We start from the raw sequence: 22,528 nt of genomic DNA, 5'->3' as shown, positions 1-22,528 counted from the left end.
GAACAAAAAATGATCAGAGACTTTCAACATCGCAATATGAGACCTGCATTTTTCAACTTCAACCATAAAAATTAAAATTGCAAGTTTTTCATGATTTGCTTAACGCTGCCACTGACTGCTGGAATTTTCGTCGAAATTTCCAGAGGTAATTTTTCATCCCCTCCCCCGCTCCTTCCCAGAATGTTAGATTACCATTACCCACAGAATATGCTGCAAGAAATTAGCCCTTAGGCTGAACTCAAATCTTAAGGCGCATGTTTTCAAAGGAGCAGGCATTGTTTTTATCGATGCTTCCTAAACCCTTCCATAAATTCTGTAATATATCGTTGATACTTTTTTTTTTTTGCCAATTTTATAAAGGCAATAATTACTTCATTTCCTTACCTACAACAACCGTAGATTCAAATTGTTGTTTTCACCCGCCGATACTCTTCAGACCAATCATGGAGTAGAGGGTTCATGCTCACTTCTGATTGGCCCGCTCCGTTTTCTATTGGACAGTTACAGGTAGAGAACTGATAAGAAAAAAAACCGCCTGAAGATGTCTTTACTGTAAATGTTTACAAAATATGCGTCAAATTAAGGTTATAAACCCTTGAAAACTGTAGTTTGTCCAGCCCGAATGGCTTAATTATACATATGTGGAAAAATGTTCCATTACCTTAGTGCCTTTTTTTACTCCCTGAAAGATTTTCTTGGTAAGTAGTTTCTTTTAATCAATTAATCCTCGGAACATACATTAGTTGCTTGATCCTAGAATTGAGTAACGCAAACTACAACAGCTGTTCTGACGAACTAATTCTTATTTTTTAATTTAGCGCAGGACTGAGCAAGTTAAAACTCCTAATTATAACAGATCGTGCATTCATTGTTGTATATTTGCGCAATAAGCTCTCAAGGTGTCAGCTTATTGTAACAGTTCAAGTTCATGTTTTCAATCGTTTACCATAGCTCGCTCATCATATGTTGAGACTAAAGTCAATCTCAGATAACTTCGGAATCAGCACCACTCAACAGCTTCATACGTGCAATCAGATAGCATCATTGGTGAACGCTGACATAAAAAGAGTTGAATTTTGTCTCAAGATCTGACGTACGATCAGTTAGTGCTATACCTTAAAATTTTGACAGCTGTTTGTTTGATATCTAAAGATGCAATTGAAAGCTTTGACCGATGATCCTCTAAACAAAAATTGGACCAGTACCCTCCACAGTAAAAGTTTTTTGTTTGTGTTGTTTAAGTAATTGATTCACTAATTCAACACCTCCTAGCTGATTTTTTTGGAAATTGCCAGTGCATAGATGTAAAGATCCGATGCTTCTCACTAGTAAATGTGCGTGGCAATAGTCAACCAAATCTCCTCGTTGTAATTCAGATTTATTCAGATGAGAATTAGGAAACAATAAAATCTATACCAAAATGACCTGTTTCCCTGAACTGTTACCTTGGCTGGTGGAGAGGAACAGAAAAAATAACTAGAGGCTCTCCTGCTCACTTTTAAAGAATTTGGAATCTTTAATCCCATGCGATCAACCAATTTTCGCTTTACTACTCAAATAATTTCACTTTGTTGCAGTGGAATATGTAGATATCGACTATTCTCTATGGTTAACCTGGGTCTTGACGCCTATAATAATCACTTTCCTTCTACCAGCCGTTATTATCTTGCTCCTCTACATGTCAGCCATCATATTTTTCATCTATAAATGGCACAGGTAAGAGAATTTCAGGTAGACAAAAATGGAAAGAATTTTCACACTCATCCCTGGTAGCAGTGGCTGTTGAAAAAAGTTGTAAAAAACTCGTACATTTTAAGAGATCTCTTAAAATTTACTTTAAAACCACTTGAAAATTACGTAAAAAAACTCTTGAAATATTTGTATTAGGAAACCCTTTTTGGGGCTTTTTTTACATAAATTTGGAGAAAAATTTTAAGTAAATTTTTTACGTAAATTTTAAGTAAAATTTACGCATTTCTTTTTTAACTTCCTGCGGGCAAAAATGAGGAAAAAAAGTGGTGAGCAAAAAAGTATAAAAGGGACAGTTGCAGCCCCTAAAAATATAGTGTATTGATTTTTATGTAAATTTTACGTTTTCTTTTAATTAAAGTAACACTATTTTTTAACTTAAAAGAATTCCCCACCAGGGTTTCCTAAAACGAGTATTTGAAGAGTTTTTTTTCCTTAAAATTTACAAACGCTTAAAATTTACAAGTTTTTTACATTTTTTGGACAACTTTTTGTAGAACTTTTTAAGAGCCATTGCTACTAGGAATATGGATATAATACTTACAAGAAAATAAAACAGGGGCACAACAAATTTTGTAGGAGTTTTCAGGGGTTTTGAGCTTTTGATTTACTTCCGATAATTTCTAAATCTTAATTTTACGACTCATATCCTGTAGAAAATGTTCCTCATCACTGAGAAATTAATGTCAAAGCTGTCACTAGGAACTAGGAAACTTCCTAAGCCCCTCAAGAAACAAGGACACTTTTCAAATCTATTTAAAGGTCTTCATTTTTCCCAGGACAGAACTTTTTCTCCTTGCACACTGAAAGCATGCCAAAATATATTTATTGATTTTCACCGAGCGATTTTGGTCAAGGCATGTTTACTAGAATAAAAGATAACGTTAGCACTGTCCTATCCAGAGGACCAGGGACATCGTAATTTGCAGACCACATCATTGAGACTGGGCACAGTTTCAATGAGAGTTTTGCCACACTGGAAAAGAAGTTTAAAAAGGACATAAAGCTCTATGTGCCAGAGCAGAATGAGTTGATGAAAACATCGAAGAATTAGCTCCTGAACTCGCAACTCAAGCAATGAGTCGCTCTCGTAATAGTTCCCTTCTTTCTACTATTACATGGTTTAAGATCAACAGCGGCCATCACAGAGAAGCTACATTTTGCAATTTGGACCTACAAATTCCCGCCCAGTTTTAAAACAGCGTATGTACCATTAGTTTCCCTATGCACATAAGTGTTTTTTCAGATGAGCCAGAATTTATAGGTCCAAATTGCAAAATGCAGTCCAATTAAGCCTACCCCTGCTCTGACTCTTTCATATGTGGAGTCATTTTTTCTTATGAATGTTATTTCTCTTATCAGCATGCAGTCTCCATCCGAATGAAAGGCTCACTTTCATGTTTCTCTCTATTGGAATGCATTTCTGTAAACATTTCCCATTTGAATTTTCTCCTACCCTGTTTCAGAGAGCGGTTAAAAGATGCTTATGATGATAACTTTTTTCATGGTGCTATCAAGACTGTTGCAGCTGTCTGGGATGCCCACGGTTGGCTGTGGCACGGTGAGAATCCACTGTTTTTTTTTTAGATCGTAGAAAAATTAATATTTACATCTTTCAAAGAGGGAAAAAACATTAGTACTCAATAATTTTTGTTTAAATACATGAAAACTTTCATTCTCATAGCATTTGTCCCATCCAAGCATTAATCCATTTCAATCGGAAGGAAATATATTTTGCATTATCATGATTACTAACTGTTTATTAGCTAAGCAAAATGGCACCACCAAAAGCTGGAATGTATCCTGTTGAGCCTAACCAATCTGCACAGGTCGTTCTTTGACTAAATCTTGGTCGGGCAAAAGTGCAAGAAATAGGTCCAAAATAATCACTGTTGCGGTAGTATTTCAAATGCTTTGTACAAATCATTGTCTCAATGTATCAAATTTTATGGCAGTATTCCCTCCACCATAAAACCACCATTTAATCATGTTTTCAATTTAATCAATAGCAACTTTTTCACCAAGTGGGTACAAAGCCAAAAATAGGCATCTTCTAAAAATGCAATTTTATCATATTGAATAGCAATTGATCACAACTTATTCTGATAATAAGGGTGAAGTGCAGTCGAAAAAATTGCAATAATCCGCTGATAGAATCATAATTGATTCTGACCACTGCTATTTGTGTCAGGAATCTTTTTTTTTTTTTTTTTATTTTTCAGAATATGATACAACCACCTTTTAGAAAGTGTCAATTATCTTCTTTTTATAAATATAATAACCTACAAATTGACTAACGTCTAATTTTCATTTTTATAACCCATTCATGCACAACACCCAGACTACATGCAAACGTCTTAAAACTATGTGAGTAAGGTAAGAAAAAATAAATTGAGAAGCGATAAAAATAGGAATCCTTAGTAACTTATTTATTAACTTATCAACATCCAAATAATAATTAAATTTTGTTTTATTATTCACAGGTTGGGAAGTTGTCGGCGAAGAGAATATCCCGAAAGATTCCGGAGCCTTGCTCATCTACTACCATGGTGCTCTTCCGATTGATGTGTATTATTTACTTGCTAGAACGTACCTCAACCAAAACCGACTAATTCACACAGTTGGGGATAGATTTTTATTTAAAATTCCAGGTTAATTTATACTGTTATCATTTTTCTAAGCAAATCAGTAACTTACATAGAGAATGAAAGAGAGATCAAACCCAGGAGAAAACACTTTTTGCAAGATATTTTGTTCTCTGACTATGATTGATACCATAGCAGGTGTCAAAAACTTCAAATTATTTTTGCTAAATTTGTGTTTTCCAAGAGCCTTTCAACTTCATTATCAAAACTGCAATTTTTATAAACCGAGGATGAGTTGGTTAGGTACTATCCAGAATGCAGTAAGATTTATAAAAAGAGGTTCTAAGTTTTGTTTTCTTTCGCAGCAAGAAGTATGTCAAGAAAGGAGGAGAGTCTTAATGGTTCTAAAGTAAAATTTGTAAGTTGTTATTGTATGGATATCATGATTTTTGAATTTCGTTATTTTACAACTTTCTTTGTTCCATGCCATGTCCTTTTTTTTACTAACTGATGAATATCAACTATCAAAACCAAATCTTTAATAATCCATCACCTGAAAAATACACCGCCTCATTGCGTTTGTAGAATTCTCACAGCAAATCTTTCAACAGCAGTTAAGAAGCATTTTCGCCTCTGGGAACTGGCAAGCAATAGTGGGTGAATCATTTGATTGCCTCCACAGAAAATGTTGCTAAATTTCTTCATAAAAAGACAGTTCAGTCATTCGTTTTTTACCACAAAGTGCATCACTACGAGGGTCATCCAAAAAATAAGGTTCCCCATCTTGTATCTTTCGAACGAAAAGAGAAAAATCAAATCGGTAAATAGACACATATTAGGCATACTCTAAGCTTTAAAACAAGCTCAAGTTTTTGAAAATCGGTAAAAGGGTTTGCGTGGAAACTTAATTTTACTGAGACAACCTCCTGTCGCTGCGTGCCCACCCTGGAGTCAGGATACGCGGAGAGTCGATTATTTCAGACCCGGGCATTCGCCTCTAAACATCATGTCAAGAAGGAAGTAAAAAGTTTTCATTAGGTAGGTCTTAACTTACTTTTTGACGTAGTCTCCACATCTTTTTTGACATTTCTGGTATCATTACAGCAGCTTCTTGATGCCGTCCGCTTAAAAGCTCTCGCCTTGGTTTCGAAGTCAGTCATTGACAACGATCTTTCCCTCCAAATCAGTTGCTTTGCGTCGGAAAATTTTCCCCCAATCCTCCATACTTGCTTAATTAGCCTCACGTAACTTTCATCTGTTCCTGAGAGGAAAAACTTCCATGATGAAAAGCGATTGCCAACCGATTCAGGGGTACAGATCGCTGTCAATGACTGGTTTCGGAGCCAAGGCAAGAGCTTTTACACAGACGGCATAAAGAAGCTGCTGTAATGATACCAGAAATGTCAAAAAAGATGTGGAGACTACGTCAAAAAGTAAGTTAAGACCTACCTAATGAAAACTTTTTAATTCCTTTTTGAAATGATGTTTAGAGGAGCATGCCCGAGTCTGAATTAATCGACTCTTCGCACATCCTGACCCTGGAGGTGGGCACGCGGCGACAGGAGGTTGTCTCAGTAAAAGTAGGTTTTCTCGCAAACCCCTAAACCGATTTTCAAAAACTTGAGCTTGTTTTAAAGCTTAGAGTATGCCTAATATGTGTCTATTTATCGATTGGATTTATCTCTTTTCGTTCGGAAGATACAAGATAGGGAACCTTACTTTTTGGATGACCCTCGTATCAGTATCTTTTACTCACTGAAAATATTATCCATGCAGAATATGTTATCGAACAAACACAACTTTCAAAATAGGAGGTTTAGAATGGTCCAGGCAACTTTAGTTTACAGCCTATATCACTGTTGTCGAAAAAAATCGATTTTTTTTCCCAAGGATATTTATAGAATTATGTTTTTATTTAAGGCTGGAAGATATTGACAGAGGTTCTGAAAATCATACCTGGAACAGTGCAGTCCTGCTCGGCTGTTCTGAAGGAAAATAACATGCTAGCCATTTCACCAGGCGGAGTTTACGAAGCTCAATTTGGCGATTGTTACTACCATTTAATGTGGAAAAAAAGGCTTGGCTTCGCCAAAGTGGCAATAGATGCTAAAACTGTGAGTTTTCAACCCACTTGGAGTTCTTCTTCACATTGTGTGATTTCTTTTGTTCATTTATTTTTTTCAAAAAGTCCTGAAGAGCATTGAACTTTTACTCTATCCATGTTGGTCAGTTTTTCCTCTTACCCATGGCTCTTTTACACATGAACCATTGGATCTAATTCTCCAATTATATTACATTTTTGTGATATGGTGTATTTATCATCCATACCAGTTAAATGTCAACTGAGGAAGCTAACTATTCAAATTCTTGTATACTGAATGAACCACTGAGATGAAAATTTGAGTCAAGGCTGGAGTACCCTCCATGAGGAAGTTTGAAAGTAAATCATGAAGAGAGAGAGGGAAAAAAAACCTTTTTGGTTGTTCCCTCAGAAGTTAAGGTAAATATTCTTGATTGTATGCAGTTTGCTTCTTTTCAGTGTCATGATGAGCACCTGTTTTTTTACAGGTTAAACCCCCACAGGCTTTTTTTTGAACCATTGGAAATCCTTAGTTCAAGTTTTACAGCTGATTTTTACAGGGGTTTTTTTTTTCGGATGAATGGCTCTGTTTTGGGTTTGAGTGTGATAGAATTGCTTTGATAATCGCACTCAAGTGTTTAAATGCAAGCACAAGTAAGCTGACCCCAAAATATAATTCAAGTTCAAAGAGTTAATTTCAAGGAGTGAAATAAATCAAAAATTTGAAATTGTAACCAATTTTTCTTCAGGGAAAAATCAAAGCTCGTCTTGACATCGTAGACAAGCAAATAGCAATAGATATTGAATTTTCATCTACTTTTGAGCGGCAAACCAAAAAATCATTTCATTTGCGTTATCATCAAAAACTGCATACAGCAAAGTAAGCATACCTTCACCTTAATCCTCAGGAACCAAATTTATCAATTTTACAAGTCTTCTTTGTTTATAAAAAGAGACATTATCTCTTTCGTTTTAGGAAAGGAAACATTTTTTTACAACTCACCAAGTAAGGAAGTATGTTACTTGTAGGTGCTGCAATGAAGCTTCTTGTAAATGAGAATCTTCTGTTGTTCTCCTCTGTCTAGTTTTATTTTGATCGAAAGATTTCATTTTTTGTGATTTCTTTTGTCAATCAGTCAAGCAACGAGTCAGTGTTGACTTTTATTAGTTGATTACGTCATGTATTGTAAAATATTATAATGTCGATTCAGTAAAAATAATTAACTCTAGAGAAGCAAGTAAAAAATATTTCACTTATTTTTTTTCTTTCTCTCTGTATAATATGTCACAGGACATTGCTCAGTCCAACATTTTGTATCAGAAAAGTATTGCACTGTTATAATTTTGTTTATTTTTACGGAGGATTCAGGCTCTCGATCTGTTCTGATAAAGAGGAATTTATTAAATAAAATTCTGGTCTCTCCTGGTGTAATTTTCCAGGTTTGCACAATTGAAAATTTCTTATTCTAACCTGTTGCATAACTTTATTTTCAGCCTGTCATTCCATTTTTTACTGAAAACATTCGAGAAGCATTCCGATGTCTTGGTATTGGTAGACGCTTACTGCTGCGACTCTACCTAGCCACAAAAATACCATTAGTTCCTATCTATGGAGGCTTCCCAGTCAAATTACGGACATACATTGGTAAACCCATCATTTTCGAAGATGGAGTCACCCCAGAAGAGGTCCAAATTAAGGTACTTTGGATATCACTTCTCTTCATTTTGATACTGTTTCCATTTAACGTTAACTGTATACAAGGCGCGGCTGAAAAGTAACGCCTTCAAGCTCATAACTTGAGAACAACTAAAGATTTCGACAAAAACTAAAGATATTCTGAAAGTAGACGTAATTACCTTTCTGATGGTTTATCAGTTTGCAAAACGGAACAATTTTTGATGCTACAGCGTTTGCTAAATTTCTAACATGTTCTCTCACCATGTTCAAGGAAGATATTGCGGGTGACGGATAACTCTGTCAAACCTTACAGGTGCAGCAGATATTGAAATAACTGAAAATATTACTGTAGGTAAATTTTAGAAGACATTACAACTTTTAAAATCCTGTCTGCCTAAAGTTTGTTTGCAAAATTGAACAATTTTTGACGTTACAGTGTTTGCAAAACTTTGAATGTGTTCTATCATGATGTCGAAGGAAAATTTGAGGAATGGAAATTTATAACTAACTCTGCCTTACTAAAATTGGACGAATTTGAAAAAAACAAAGAAGCAAAAAAAAAAGAACAGTGTATTAGAGAGGATCACAGAGTATCAAAAATATTATTTTTCGATATCATCTTCATTAACTTCAGCGCAATTCTACTAACATTCAACGAGTTGTGGAATCCTGTCAAGAAAAAAAATGAATGTGGTTGGTTTTGAATCCTTTTTACGACTGCAGTTTTAACTTTGGCGTCTGATGAGAATGAAGTGTCTTTGAGGTCTCATTTCAGGTTCAGAAAGACCCAAAAATCTTGTACTGCCAAGTCAGGACTGTATGAAGGATGAGGAATGGTCTCCAAGTCCAAGCGTTCTATGTTGGCAGAAGTTTGACCTTAAGGAACACAATGTGTTAAGATTGCCACTTTCCCCCATATATTGCTTAATTTTCTCATAAGCAACTTCTCCACTCTCAGTTGTATGTGCTGATATTCACAATGACATTCTTGTTTTAGGTTGCCGCTGCAATCGAAGAGCTAATCCAAAAACATCAGAGAGTTCCTGGCTCGATTACGCGAGCCCTCTTTGATCGCTTTTATACAAATCCCAAAGATAAGAAAACCTAGTTCTGGTCATGAGGATGATGAATCCAAGTTCGAGTCCACACTCTTACATGTTTGTATTCCATGTTGCATACAAATAATTTCCAGTAAGTTCTTAACTATGTGATATTTTTACTTCAGTGCAAACTTTGAACTGTATCTCTGAGGCCATGGCTTGCTTGATGACAAAATAGACAAAAAAGTTAATGAGAAAATTTGCTCAAAGAGAGAGGAAGTTTTGAGCTCTCTTCCATTTTCAAGAGTATCATGCTTTCAAACCAGTATTAGTGAAATTCAGAAAAATACCATTCTTTTTTCGCTCTAACAAACCTTGAAGTAAATCAGAGGGAAACGTATTCAAAATTTAAAAAATACCAACTTGTCTAGTGACTTTAGGATATGTTGCTGGTTTGTTTGACTCTCTGATTTTTGATGTTTGAAAAATCAAATCAGCATGCGCAAACAGCCTCTTGTTTCTATGTAAGATTTCATTAAAATTTGATCAAAATTTCAAATCTCAATCAATATTATCACTTTGATGCTGTTAAAATCAAAGATTTGTTAAAAGTTTGGAATGCTTACATGGAACAGCTCTTTTTCACCTTTTTTAAAAATGTAGTAATTTTATTTTTACAATGATATAAAAACTATAGATTGGCTAATCCTATGCTCTGTGAACAGTGAGCTTTGTACCCTAGGAGCAAAAGTTAGGTTGAGACAAAGATAATCTTTATTTCCTTGGATTCCATTATTTTCATGCGACTCTCCTGAATTCGGACTCGCATCAAATTTAAAAGAAACCATTTGAAAATCTGTGTCCATGTCTAAAATTTAGTTACGCTTCAAGTGGGTTTATTTTGAGAATTTCAACAATGAATTCTTCATTATTCAAAAACTTCCTTAAGAGCTCATGCTATTTTTAGGTTTGGTGGTTAGGACGAGAACAGCTCGCACCCCTGCCTGCATATTGAAAGTCAGCTCCATATCGGGTACATTTTAACAGGCCCCCATAAACCTATAGTCTTTATATCGTTGATCTAAAAATGATACACGAAAGAAGCACTTTAATTCAAGTGCAGTTAAGGGAATCTTGCATGTTTGTGGTGAGAAAAGTTTTAATTTTAACAAATATGCATGAAGTGTATCTAAGTCATAAATTCTATGATCCTTTGACGGAAAAATAAACATATTTGAAGTGTCAAAAAGGTATTCCTTTCCGAATTTCTGCCATAAAGTATGTCAATTTTAGGAGGATATTCGACTCTCTGTCTTTTTAGCTGAGACACTGTACGAACGGCGCACACGCGTTTTCCTCACCCTTGAGAGGGGAATTGAATGGTTCCAAATTGCAGGCAAAGTTATAACTCACTCCATCTCTGAATCTTAATCCGCTTTGTGCGTTCTCTCTTGACCCCGCGAAGCTGTGCTGTATCGGTAGCGAATTCTCGTGGCGAAAACGTGCATGCGCCGCTCTTGAGGTGTCACAGCTACAAAAGCCTAGGGCAGCGTTCCTGAGTATCTTCCTATTATGGAAAGAGTCTATGAAGGATTTTTAGAAACGAATACCTCTCTGATAGAGGTATATTGTGACAGAATGTCCTGATTATCCTCACCTTGTTTGATAGAAACTACTTAACCAGCAAGGTTAAGCAAGGTTCAGTTTGATGTTTACCAGCATTTTTCGAGCTGAAAGGTTTGTAAAATACTCATCCAAACACTCGCATCAGTATATCAAATTTGAATTTATTTACTTCGAGGTCCCTTCTTCTTATGGACATATTATGATCCTTTTCATATTTTTTGTCACAGCAAGACTTGGTCTTCAGCATAGGATGCCTTCTTTATTTTAAGTTAAACATTTTTTCGAATTTTTAATCTTGACTTAAGGTCTAAAGACTGTCTCCAAAAAGAATCCTCACAATATCAAAAGTTTGTCTTTGTAATTTAAGCCCCCCCCCCCTCCCCATAAGCTCGTTTGATCTTTTTACTTTTATCTCATGAAAGAATGTCCCAAGGACAAAAATTATCATAACACATCTGTTAAGATCATATGAATACTTAATTATCGTATCTCAAGTTTTTGTTTTATGTTAAATTGTTTCCTCTTTTTACTCTATCTCAAGTTGAATTTTTCCTCTTTTTCCTTCTCTGTCCTGTGTTAAGTTTATTCATTTTTTAAGTCTAGCTATACATTTTTCTACGGTTTTTATTGGTGTTTTTAAATGCAGTGTAGTTCAATTTTCATTCGGTCATTGTTTAATTTTCTTTTTGTCTTGAGGGATAGTGCATTCTGGATTAAGGTTTAATAATGAAAATTTAGGCATAATTGTAGCTAGACGTTATACTAAGGTAGCAAACTGTTCATGTTCAATCTAAATGAATCGCTCTTTTGAAGGATTCATTTCTATCTGAAATTCGTATTTAATTTTTTTAAAGGGGGCTGAGTTTTAAATTTTAAGACATGGTTGAATGTAGATCAATGAGTAGCCTAATTTTGAAGCGTTGAACCCCCAAAAGTCCGCCTTATTTAAAGTCTTCGCAATGCGACTTTTTAGACAAAGTGATCAAGGTACACTTTACCACAGGTATGGACAAACGGGGTGCCGAAGTGGCAGCGCTGAGAAAATGGGCGATCGAGTGACGTATGAAGTCGTACCGTCCATTTGCCGCGCAGGTTTTCGCAGTCGTACTCTCGATGCTGTCAAATCTACGCGTTTTGACGACTTTCTAAAATTCCATTTGTCCATACCTGTAGTTGAGTGTACCTTGCAAAGTGATCCCTTTTTATGTATCCAATATTTTCATTCCTTTTAAACTCAGCATTATATTGTTAGGTCGCATAATATTGAACAGTATTTTAGAAGCGTTAGTTTTCACACAAAAAATTGTTCGCGCATCTCATCAGAATTATTTGTGCAATACTTATTAGAGAAAATGCGATTATTAGGGCTCATCTTTTCCCCTCCCAATACTTACCACTCCAAAATCCTCAGTTCCAAAGGACTAGAGGAAATAGTCTACTTACATTTGTGAGAGGCTGAACTACTTTAGGTCTAGAGGGTTCTCTCCTGAGTCAACTAAAGTGCTTATTGCTAGTGGCTGTATATAAGTAATTCTGCCGCAAAGTCCATTGACAAGATTTTTCCATCCAGTTTTTTTTTTTGAGTTATCAACTGGCCTCCCAAATTTTGGTCAGAAAATGTATCTGCCATGGTTTTTCTCACTGTCAGCAAGATGGTGTTACTTTCGTTATTTTACCTTGAATGAACCAGGCATATTGTGCATTATTCTTCTGAAATGATTCCATGGAACGGAATTTTTTGGGTCCCGGCCCTTGATTTTCACTCAAAGTCAGTTCCAACCAATGCATTCTAGACTGTTCGAATTTTCTGTTTTGACTCTAACACATTTTAATGCATGTTCTTGAGTCACACAGACGAGAAAATATGGAAATTTTTAGATGGAAGGCCCAAGATTCAATGGTTTATTGTTTTTAATCACTGATCAGGTACACACATTCCGCGTAGGTACCGTTTAATTTTTCTTGCATGAGAGCGGAGTTACTGAGCAGTCTTCAATCATTGTTAATATTTCTCCTTAGATGTGCGCATTAGACAGCGTGCTAGTTGCGGGCTGTCCCGTTCGCTTGACCAGTCTCAGTTTTATTTTGAAAACTGTTCTAAGAGTGAATGGAGTGCATTGTATTATTAGTGGTTCCAAATAGACCCTAAACGTATCCATAGCTGCTTTCTGGTTAAATGTAATTAGGTTTGCGCCAAACAGCACAACTCCAAAGGAAAATTGTGCTCAAATGAGTTTTTCCATTAGTGGTGAGAGAATCTGTGTAATGCAGAGATATGACATCACCTTATGATTGCAAACTGTGTCGAAAAATATTATACCACGTGAAAGTCATATTTTGACCTCTAGAATCAAATTGTGAAGTTTTGGCCATTAATCCTGTATCGATATCCACTGAAATCCAAATAATCTTTACAAGTATGGCTTCTTTACTTGAGACCATCCGAAACTTTCTAGATTTCTCCTCTTCAATTATCTGTAAGTGGTCAAAGGTGATATTATGGAAGTGGGAATGTAAATTTTTTAATTTAGTCAATACACAACATTACATATTTACTGTCCATATTTTGAACACAATCTAGGAGTACGTTTTGTCTAATTTCAGAATCACTGTTAGCCTGATCGATTATCAAAAACTTTGTCTCCTTGAATTTTATATATATATCTCAACTATCAATTTTTCTTCTTTATAGGAAACCAAGCAAATAATAACCCCTTTGCTTTTAAGTTTGATACTTTCAAGCAGTGGGTCTGTTTGACACAAAAATACAGCCAGCTAAGATTAAATTAATAAAATCTAACAAAAATCAATTCCTTAATGATTCCTTTCCCTTTTCCTTTTCCTTTATTGTGATCTGCCCGCTCCATTCTACGCATTTTCAAATTCACTGCTCCTGCAGGGACTTTTTTCAGGCACTGGCAATGGGGTTTGCCCAGAGAGAAATATAAGAAATTCTAACCAAGTCAAAGAAAAACCTCACAAACTGTTTTTTCACACATACTTCGTGAATGATGTAAATTGTTTTGGGTTCTAATTTTCTTTTGGTTTCTCAATTGGAGCAGTAAATTTGGAAATGGGAAAAACAGACTGCTCAATTTGTGCATTTCCAAGTGAATATTTAATATTTCTGATGTTCTCGATACGATTTTCAGTTGATTTTCCAAGAAAAGTCCTCTCAGTTGGTTGTATCTCTTGTGTGTGACAGCAGACAAATTATTGAAATTGATAGACTAAATGATAGACAAAGAAGACGAAGAGGAAATAGAGCGATCCCACAGGTTGAAACTGGTGGTTGTTATAGGCTCAGAGAGAAAACGATAAGCTAACTATATGGTTCCTAGTGGATTAATGTGACTTAGTCCGTTTCTTACTTTCGTTGGCCATTGAAATCACCCGCTTTCACCAACAGGACCGCTCCACAATCTATTTGGGTTCTTATTAGTCTATCGATTTCAATAAGTAGCCTGCAGACACATATTGAATAATTCGTAACAAAACAGTATTTTTTTTTCTTAAATTGAAGGATATTGTTTGATTTTTATAAAGTATTCGAAAACACTGAAAGTATTATGTCATAGTCTACAGTATTCCGCAGGAAAAAATAAAACTTCAAGGTTTTGTCAACAATTTTTATTTTTAAAATCTAACGGTAACAAATGAATTGAACAATCTTCAACAATAATCAAGAGCAACTTCATTTTTGTTAATTACATCTTAATGTGTCCTAGTATCAGAAAATAATTATCACACGTGAATTAGCAAATTTATGCAATAGGAGCCTATCTGCATAGAATTCCCACTGCAGATATATGCACCTAATTTACATTGATTATATCCAATGAAACGTCGGATATCAGAGCCTTTCTTGAGCATTTGATACACAACAAAGGCAGGAAACACACATATTGTCACCTGGACTTGAGCCGAAACTTTCTTAGCTTCAGGCTGATTGGGGGCCACCCACAAATTTTGTGACGTTAGATTTAGTTTTTGACCCCACCCACTGTTACGCTTCATAATGATTGGAAACACACACCCACCTCTCTGAACAGCAAATAATCAATGGCTGGCCCTTTAGACTCATCAGGGGAGTATTCATTAACAGATTAGATTCAGCCCTTTACATACTGCAAACCTCAGTTACAACAATAGCTGCTACATCCTTTGATTATTCATGCTGGCAACAATGATGGCCACATCCAAAATTTTGGATTCATCTATGGAAGGGAGCTCTAAAGTGAACTAATGCAAATGGTCTTCGTCAATCATCGAACCTTGGGGTTGTCCATCTGTATTTTTTTCAAGGATTGAAACCCTCTCTGTTGGGTCTAAAGAGTGAACCAAATCTATTTGCGAAAGTGTAACTTTTCAATTATTTTATTTTAGAAACAACTTTAAGAGTTTCGAGGAGTTCTTTCTGGAACTTCGCTGCTGGCACACCAATCAAAAGCTCTTCGAACAAATGGACTAAATTTTGCGATAGGGAACTATTTCTGGTTTATTTTAGAAACAACTTATGTGCCATTGGTTTCCTTATGCAGATAGGTGTTTTTGTGGAAAATTCAGAAGTTGGTACTTCTTCTTGCAAAATGTAGTCCAAATTTAATTGAGTCTTTCACAAAATGGGTCTGATTTTAATATTTAAGAATAGCTTACCCTGTAAGCCTAGACTTTTTCTGTCTGCCCCAAAGAAGACGAATATCTGTAGAATATTTGCTCGATTGTAAACTGTGTTAAAATATTTTGTACTTCAGTGAGATAACAAATATAAGTAATTATGATAAAATCATAATTTTGCTTTATTTTTTTACCTCCTCAAAATGATACCTTTGATAGAAATTAGATTTTACCTCTCTTTTCTTACATTCTGTCCAAGAGAGATGAAGCTATGTGATTTGGTTAGTTTTTTGTCAGCTAAAATGTACAGATTGTATGGACCAACATTAAAAATCAAATTGTCATTTTGTCAAATTCAATATTCAAGCCGCAAATGCATAGCTACAAGTAACACCTACTTCATAACAGTAACTTATCATAAACAGAAACTTGATATGATTAAAAACTTTACAGCACATCTTCTTTGATTTTAGTACAACCAAAAGCAAATTTTCATTCGTGCCCCCCCCCCCCCAAAAAAAAACCCTCTTTTGTATCTAATCAGTGCATTGTATTACAGGGCCCTTGTATTACCTGCAGCCCTCAAGTTTTACCTACATCAGCCTCTGAAAAAATTAAGCTTTTTGTCCATACTTTTAGGTATTTTCCTCCCATGTGACAAAAATTGAGAACTTGCTCTTCAAAATTAATACATTTTCTAGAGAATTTTTGCAGTAAATTTTTTGGGGCAAATGTCTTCAAAAGTATTTAGAGAAAAAAACTTTTGAGATTAGCATGAAAAATCCATACTTTTGAACAATTCCTGACTCATCTCAAAAAGTTTAATTGTTTCTAAGTTTACTTGACTGTATAAGTTCTTGCGGCCATCTAGCGTTTTTATTTATGACAAATTCAAAAATCTCTTTTGTGAGTGTAAATGTACAAACTTGGCACTCCTGAGGATGATAAAATCAAAGAATACATTTACTAAACATGGTCAGTCTCACAGAACAGAAAAATGATAATTATATTTTGCACTGCCATATTTAGCTACTGCAAGCAGAGAATGCTCTGGATATTCCAATTAGAAAAAATAAAAATTTGTGCTAACCAAATCTGGGGCCTCAAGCAGATGAGGCTTTCCGCATTTTAATGATACTTGAGATGAAGAATTCACCAGCTTTGTAAGAACTGCGAACAAGGGGTCCACTAGCAGTGTAGAGGAAACCCATTTCATTGCCAACCTCTTCCCAGTGCTTGAATCTTTCAGGTCTTACGTACTCGTTGACCTTCAAATGCCTTTGGGTTGGCTGCAAGTATTGGCCTAAGGTTACACAGTCCACTCCTGCAGTCCGCAGATCTGATAAAACAATGCAAAGAAACAATCATTAGATAATTCCTTGACCGGCTTTTCTGAGAGTCTCGCTCACGTTATTCTCTGCCAAGAGGCTCTTGGATTTTCTTACCGTTGGACCAACAGGCCCAAAGACACAAAAATGAACATTTGTATCTAAAGGAACAAGGAAAAAGTAAAGCTGTCGTAGCGCTGTGTGCTCAGGTGTAAACAAACCATTTTTTCTCCCAAAGCCTTTAACCACTCGTTAAATGCCAAATAAAATGGCTACATTAAAATTTTAATTTTATTGTGAATCAAAAATTGAACAAATACATACACAAAACACAGCCTGAAAATCATACCTTGGGATTCTCTCTTCCAAGAATCTTGAGAACAATTGCATCTGATTTTTAATGAAACGCGAATTTCAATATCTTAATCCATTCTGGAGATATTATGGTGTAAAGGCTCTGACTTTGTCCCCTCCTCCCAGTGTCAAAAAGAAGGGCTCAGAGATGAGTAATTGATGGTTAAGGTCTGAAGGAAATCCAGAGGGGAAATAAATAAAAAATGTTGTTTTTGCAATAGACTCCTGTTTTGAATCATGCTGACACCAGTTCCAATGAACCAGCACCACTCCTTCCTCATAATTCGGAGGGTTTTGGGAAATGAAAAAGTGAAAAGTTTTATGCAATATCAAACTTATTGTACTATTGTGCAATAAGTGAATTGGCGGTTATGCTGGCGGTTTGAACCACCAGCAATTGACAGCGCAAACATTTTCTCCAGAAAAGACACCAAAATATATTTTGCCTGATATTCAAAAAATTTCTAGAGACTAAGAAACAATTAATTGCATTCCTACCTTCCATTGTTTGCCTAACTTGTTCATCTGTCTCTCCAAGACCGAGCATAATTGATGATTTGGTGACTAGATCCGGGTTTAGCTCTTTAGCTAGCTTTAGAACATCCATCGTTTGCCTATAGTTAGCTCTGCGATCTCGAACAAATGGTGTGAGAGATTCCACCGTCTCAACATTGTGAGCGAAAACATCCAGTCCTGACTCGGCAATTGTCTTCACGCAATCTGCATCACCACGAAAATCCGGTACCAGACACTCAACTAGAATACTACTTTTCCTGCATTAAGAAAAAAAGTTATTGAAAATCAGAACAGTCAGGTTGAGACTAGAATGATATGAATTTACTTTTGAATACAAGAAAAGAAATAGTAAGCAATAAAATAAAAGAGAAGTGATTTTAAAAAAAGACTTCTGAATATACCTAAAACATTTAAAGCTTAACTTTGAGCACTACCATAGCATCAACAAAACCGATCGACTTTAATAACCAAGAACAACAACGTTGGTGCTAAACTGATAAGAATTTCTTTTTGGACAGAGGTAAAGTAACAGTACCTGAGCAAAAAAATAATGATTATGAGATTATAAAATAAGCCTTCTGAACGTCCCTGAAGCAGGTGAAACTTAAATTTGCGCACCACCAAACCAATAAAATTTAATAACCACTAATTGGAATTACAAAAGAAATATCTGCCAGAATTTTCTTCTATCTAAATAAAGTCATAGTCTTTATGTCAGCCATGATGTCCAAGTCACTTTAATGCCAACTAAGAGATTATTGATTATTTTCAAAAATAATAACTTTTTTCAAATACTGGTATTGGTAACAATGACATTTTGGATGTTTTTTTGAAGACCTTAAAACAATTCTAATTGAAGAAATCGTTGAAGAACATGTTAAAAATTTGTAAGAAAACACGTATTGAACAAGGAGAAGCCCTTTAGAATAGTGTACTGAACTTACTGTCTCTTGATTTCTTTCACAGTCTCTGCAAAATGTTTGGAGCCTCCATCCGGCAAATCTTGAAAAAAAAAAAAAAAACAATATTTGATTAAAATACATTTGAAGTTTAAGAGACAGGCACTAAAGGTTTGCATGCAAGTATGGCAATGTTAGCTACTGGATTTACATTGGAAATGATGGTCAGTCATTAATATTAATGCTCAATTGGTCTGGTGCAAACTTTTGCTTTAACGAAGAAAAGAGTGGCTTTCGTTCCAACATCACGATGAGTGCATTGGGAAAGTCTGGAAATCATTCCTAACTTCACAGTTAGCATGCAGCATTTGCACATTTTGGAGTCTCCTGCTTCAAAAAGTACACTAGGTACAGCAAATGATTTTATACAGAAGAGTCATTCCAGTTTCACAAAACCAGGTGAATTTAAAATGGTTGCTGTTATGTGTTGCAATTTTTCCATTTAAAAACACATAAAACCGCAAACTACTTAAATCCGATATCTCCTGCTGCTTTTCACATTACGTTTAATACATAGAAGTATTTGAGTTGTTTGTATTTTTTACTTAAGGGATTTTGTCACTTGACTGCAGCCATTTTTAGCTTCGTGTGGTGTTTAATTATTTCCAATTATTAAATCATATTGATTTCATAGAAAAAATCAAATTGGTCCACAGTGATTTACTTATTATTTTTTTTTTCAAAAATCACTACTCTATTTACAAGTCTGGGAAGCACATCTTTTAGTGTTAAATATCTATCAAATGTAGTAATTAAATTTTTATGGCCAAAAAGTAGATTCAAGCAGAATAATCCTCTGAAATAAGCATACGAACCATCTCTATCAACTGATGTGAGGACAACATAGTCCAGCCCCCATTTTACGATAGCAGTGGCTGTATTGACTGGCTCGTTGGGGTCCGGTGGAGGTGGAGCTCGCGCTGTTTTCACACTACAAAATCTGCAACCTCTTGTACATGTGTCACCTAGCAACTGAAAATTGGATTAAGAGCATATAAAAGGCACTTACTTGAGTTTCATCACAATAATTTTTACAAGTTTTGTGACTCCCAAAATTTTTCTACCTTTTTATTTAACAAAAAGGTTTTCTTTTTTCTCCCTTACTATTCACCATAAAAGCTTGATAATTGATTGTTCTTTTCCCATCTCAACACAAGGCATTGTTTAAAGCAGCACAGCTCCACTTTCATTCATCAATGCAAGTATGAATGTGTAAGTATGTGTGTGCAAGTATCAGTGAAAGTATGAATGTATATACGAGTGAGCACCAACGGTGCGAACCAAATCAGAACCTGGAACCTTGAAACTCTTCATTCCAATTGGACTCAGGACTGGAACCCAGATCATGACTTCATCAGAATTGGAATTATTAGAAATAGAATTTCTAGATGTAGAACTGGGTTCCAAATAGGTTCTACATGATGCAGAAATTTTTTTAAAAATAAAATTGCTCTCCACTTCTAGCTGTTTGAAACAGTCAGTTACCAACAGGTTTAAAATCTACAGGAATTTGTTTGCATGAACGGAATCTTGCAATTCGGAAGAAAAACGAAATGAGTAGGGAAAAAGAATGGAATTTATCAAAGCCTAGTTCCCAAGTGGAAACTGTGGGCCAAGACCACAGTCTGGGTGTACATATGAAGAGCTGTGTTGGCACGAGTCATTTTTTATTCGCAGTAGGGTCTGAGCATCGAGTTACACCATATGATTAAATTTACATCAATGCATCCTTTGAATACCTGCATGGACTCTTTTCAAAGAAGCTCAATGGAAATATTGATAATGAAACTGTGGAAGTGCTTATCTCCGTTTGCAGCATTGTAGACTTCTAGTCTTATTTATTTTCTACCTACATGGAAAATCTTCCATTATCATTTTTTTTAAAACTTCGATGATTTTTCTCCCCTACGAAAAGAATATTAAATGCAAATTTTGGGCCATAATGTTGGTTTGGTCTCCTTTTAAAAAATAAAATAGGAGAAGAGATTTAAATACTGCAACCAAGACTTGCATTTTTTCAGTTCCACCATCGATATGTCCCGATTGCTACATTTTAACAGGAGAATTATTAAGTGAAAGCAAGTAGATACCATGATTGTGGCGGTGGCTGTGCCATGACTACCACCACCCCAGCATTCTCCAATGTTGGGACAGCGTGCCTCCTCACAAACTGTGTGCAGATTCAAATTTCTTAGCTCATCCCTGATTCGAGTAAAATTCTGACCACTCGGCACTTTAGTTTTGAACCAAGGTGGAAGTCGCAGTCGTTCAGTCTCTCCTTTCTCTCTGCGCAGCTTCCCATCATATTGTGACCAATCTTGTGGCTCCTTGTCTTCGACTGACCCTTTGATGAAATGTCCTAAGTCTGGACCATTAGCTATTTTTTCTCGTAGCTTCTCGGGAAGAGACGACTTGCTACGCAAACTCTGAAAAATAAATAAGATGTTTAGATACAAACGACAAAAAATGGAGAAAGTCCTTAAAATAATACACGAATAGCTCAACTGAAAACCATGTAACTTGCTTGAAACCAACGCTGACTTCTTGTCATAATTTTGTTTTGTTTAAATCCCTGGGTGTTAGACATCAGGCATCTTCGTTTTGTTCTGTAGTGCAGTTCACTTACCCTCTCAGCCAGATCACAGGGTAATGCATTCTTCTTTTGGAATCTGGCATGTTAAGAAAATGGCCTTAGGTATTAATGATTGTCAAGTAGGTCTCCCCTGCTTCAACTCCAACTTGGCCTGGCTCTCTAGAGCAAAACTTACTGGAGCTTTGATCCTCCACTTATACACATCACTTGTTCTCAGTGATCCCAAGCGCGCGGATTTTTCCGTACCGCACAGACATTCCCTATACCAACACGGACCGCGTAAGGACAAAATCCTCATGGGAAAACGCTTCCCTATCTTAAAATGTCCGTACACGTAACGTCACAGAACGACGCAGCAGCCAATAAAAGCACAGAGGGCGCCAGAGCGTATGGATCTTGCACACGGAGCACCCGGGAACACTGCTTGTTCTCAGTAAGCCTTGAGGTGCTTGTGCTTGAGATATCAATGCCGCAAAGAGGCCACTCTGATGCACAGAATTTTTGACCAGTTTCTTAACATGCCAGAACTCTCCATCAAGGATGAGGCCATGATAGGTATGCGTTTCTCAAGGCTGTTCAATCATGTGAGGACATTCTCAAGTTCTGATGAAATAGGCGTAATGACATAACCCTGAAACTGAACAGTAAGGGAATACTACGGAGAAACCTTGCTTTGTTAGGTACAACTAGTGAGTCAAGACAGCAGAAAGGTTTTTACTCTGCTGATACCTGTCGTCCCAAGATTGCCTTGTTAAAAATATGCTTGCTACATGAATTGGGTGTGTGTCAATCCTAAAATTTTGAGGAAACTACATAAGAATGATGAAACAAGCAAAATTTTGACACATTCTGTCTCATTAAAAAACAAGAATGCGATTGACTCAAGGTAGTAGCTGACCAATTCGGGTGATTAGATGGTCATGAGGCAACTAAGCGTTTAGGTAGGCAAGTGAAGAAGACTAAAGGGAGAATTTCTTACCTCTAATTTAGAGCCACTGACCAAAAGTGGAGCGCGACATTCATTCGTAACTCGTGATAACATGATTGTTTGATAAAAAGGACCTTCGCTGAATTGGAAACTACAGAATATGAGAAGCAGTGCAGTGGTTACTCACTTCATATAAAATCTAGGGAAAAATTAAATCACCTACTAGAAGTCAGTAAGAGAGAGAGGGAAAAAAACACGTTTCTATAAGATTTGACATTTGTTATCATTCACACGTATCACCAACTTCACTCACAACGAGTTCTTTCTGGCATCAAGCGAGCATCAAGCAAGACGGGGGATGATAGATTGTGACGTAGCACTTGTAATATGACGTCATCAGTATCACCAGAGCTCTGTTGTAAGACTTTCAAATAATTTTTTCAAAATATGTTTTTGTCAGTTTTTATTACACAAC

The 22,528-nt window shown here is 35.9% G+C and overlaps 2 protein-coding genes across 2 annotated transcripts; one reads left to right on the top strand and one right to left on the bottom strand.

Moving 5' to 3' along the window:
• The first annotated feature begins 522 nt into the window (after nt 1-522).
• LOC109043840 (DGAT1/2-independent enzyme synthesizing storage lipids) lies at nt 523-15,550 on the top strand. Its single transcript, XM_019061158.2, has 7 exons — nt 523-698; nt 1,578-1,716; nt 3,216-3,310; nt 4,233-4,400; nt 6,255-6,448; nt 7,909-8,112; nt 9,090-15,550. The coding sequence occupies exons 1-7, from the start codon at nt 650-652 to the stop codon at nt 9,198-9,200; spliced, it is 960 nt and encodes a 319-aa protein (XP_018916703.2). The 5' UTR covers nt 523-649; the 3' UTR covers nt 9,201-15,550.
• On the bottom strand, nt 14,374-22,392 carry Las (lipoyl synthase, mitochondrial). Its single transcript, XM_019061156.2, has 6 exons — nt 22,105-22,392; nt 20,623-20,958; nt 19,348-19,504; nt 18,518-18,575; nt 17,556-17,830; nt 14,374-16,714 (listed from the first exon to the last, which is right to left on the bottom strand). Exons 1-6 carry the CDS (start codon nt 22,165-22,167, stop codon nt 16,479-16,481), a joined length of 1,125 nt encoding a protein of 374 aa, XP_018916701.1. The 5' UTR covers nt 22,168-22,392; the 3' UTR covers nt 14,374-16,478.
• Nucleotides 22,393-22,528: the final 136 nt, after the last annotated feature.

This window comes from Bemisia tabaci, chromosome 3 (assembly GCF_918797505.1).
Source record: "Bemisia tabaci chromosome 3, PGI_BMITA_v3".
Classification (NCBI taxonomy): domain Eukaryota; kingdom Metazoa; phylum Arthropoda; class Insecta; order Hemiptera; family Aleyrodidae; genus Bemisia; species Bemisia tabaci.
The sequence above is the reverse complement of the archived record's forward strand: the minus strand, read 5'-3'. Positions and strand labels throughout refer to the sequence as shown.

Coding starts and splice junctions, on each gene's coding strand:
- LOC109043840 (XM_019061158.2), top strand. CDS start 650: ATGTTCCATTACCTTAGTGCCTTTTTTTACTCCCTGAAAGATTTTCTT. Junction 699..1,577: donor CTCCCTGAAAGATTTTCTTG/GTAAGTAGTTTC, acceptor ACTTTGTTGCAG/TGGAATATGTAGATATCGAC. Junction 3,311..4,232: donor CCACGGTTGGCTGTGGCACG/GTGAGAATCCAC, acceptor TATTATTCACAG/GTTGGGAAGTTGTCGGCGAA.
- Las (XM_019061156.2), bottom strand. CDS start 22,167: ATGTTATCACGAGTTACGAATGAATGTCGCGCTCCACTTTTGGTCAGT. Junction 19,505..20,622: donor CAGCCACCGCCACAATCATG/GTATCTACTTGC, acceptor TCCAATTTTCAG/TTGCTAGGTGACACATGTAC. Junction 18,576..19,347: donor CACATCAGTTGATAGAGATG/GTTCGTATGCTT, acceptor TTTTTTTTCAAG/ATTTGCCGGATGGAGGCTCC.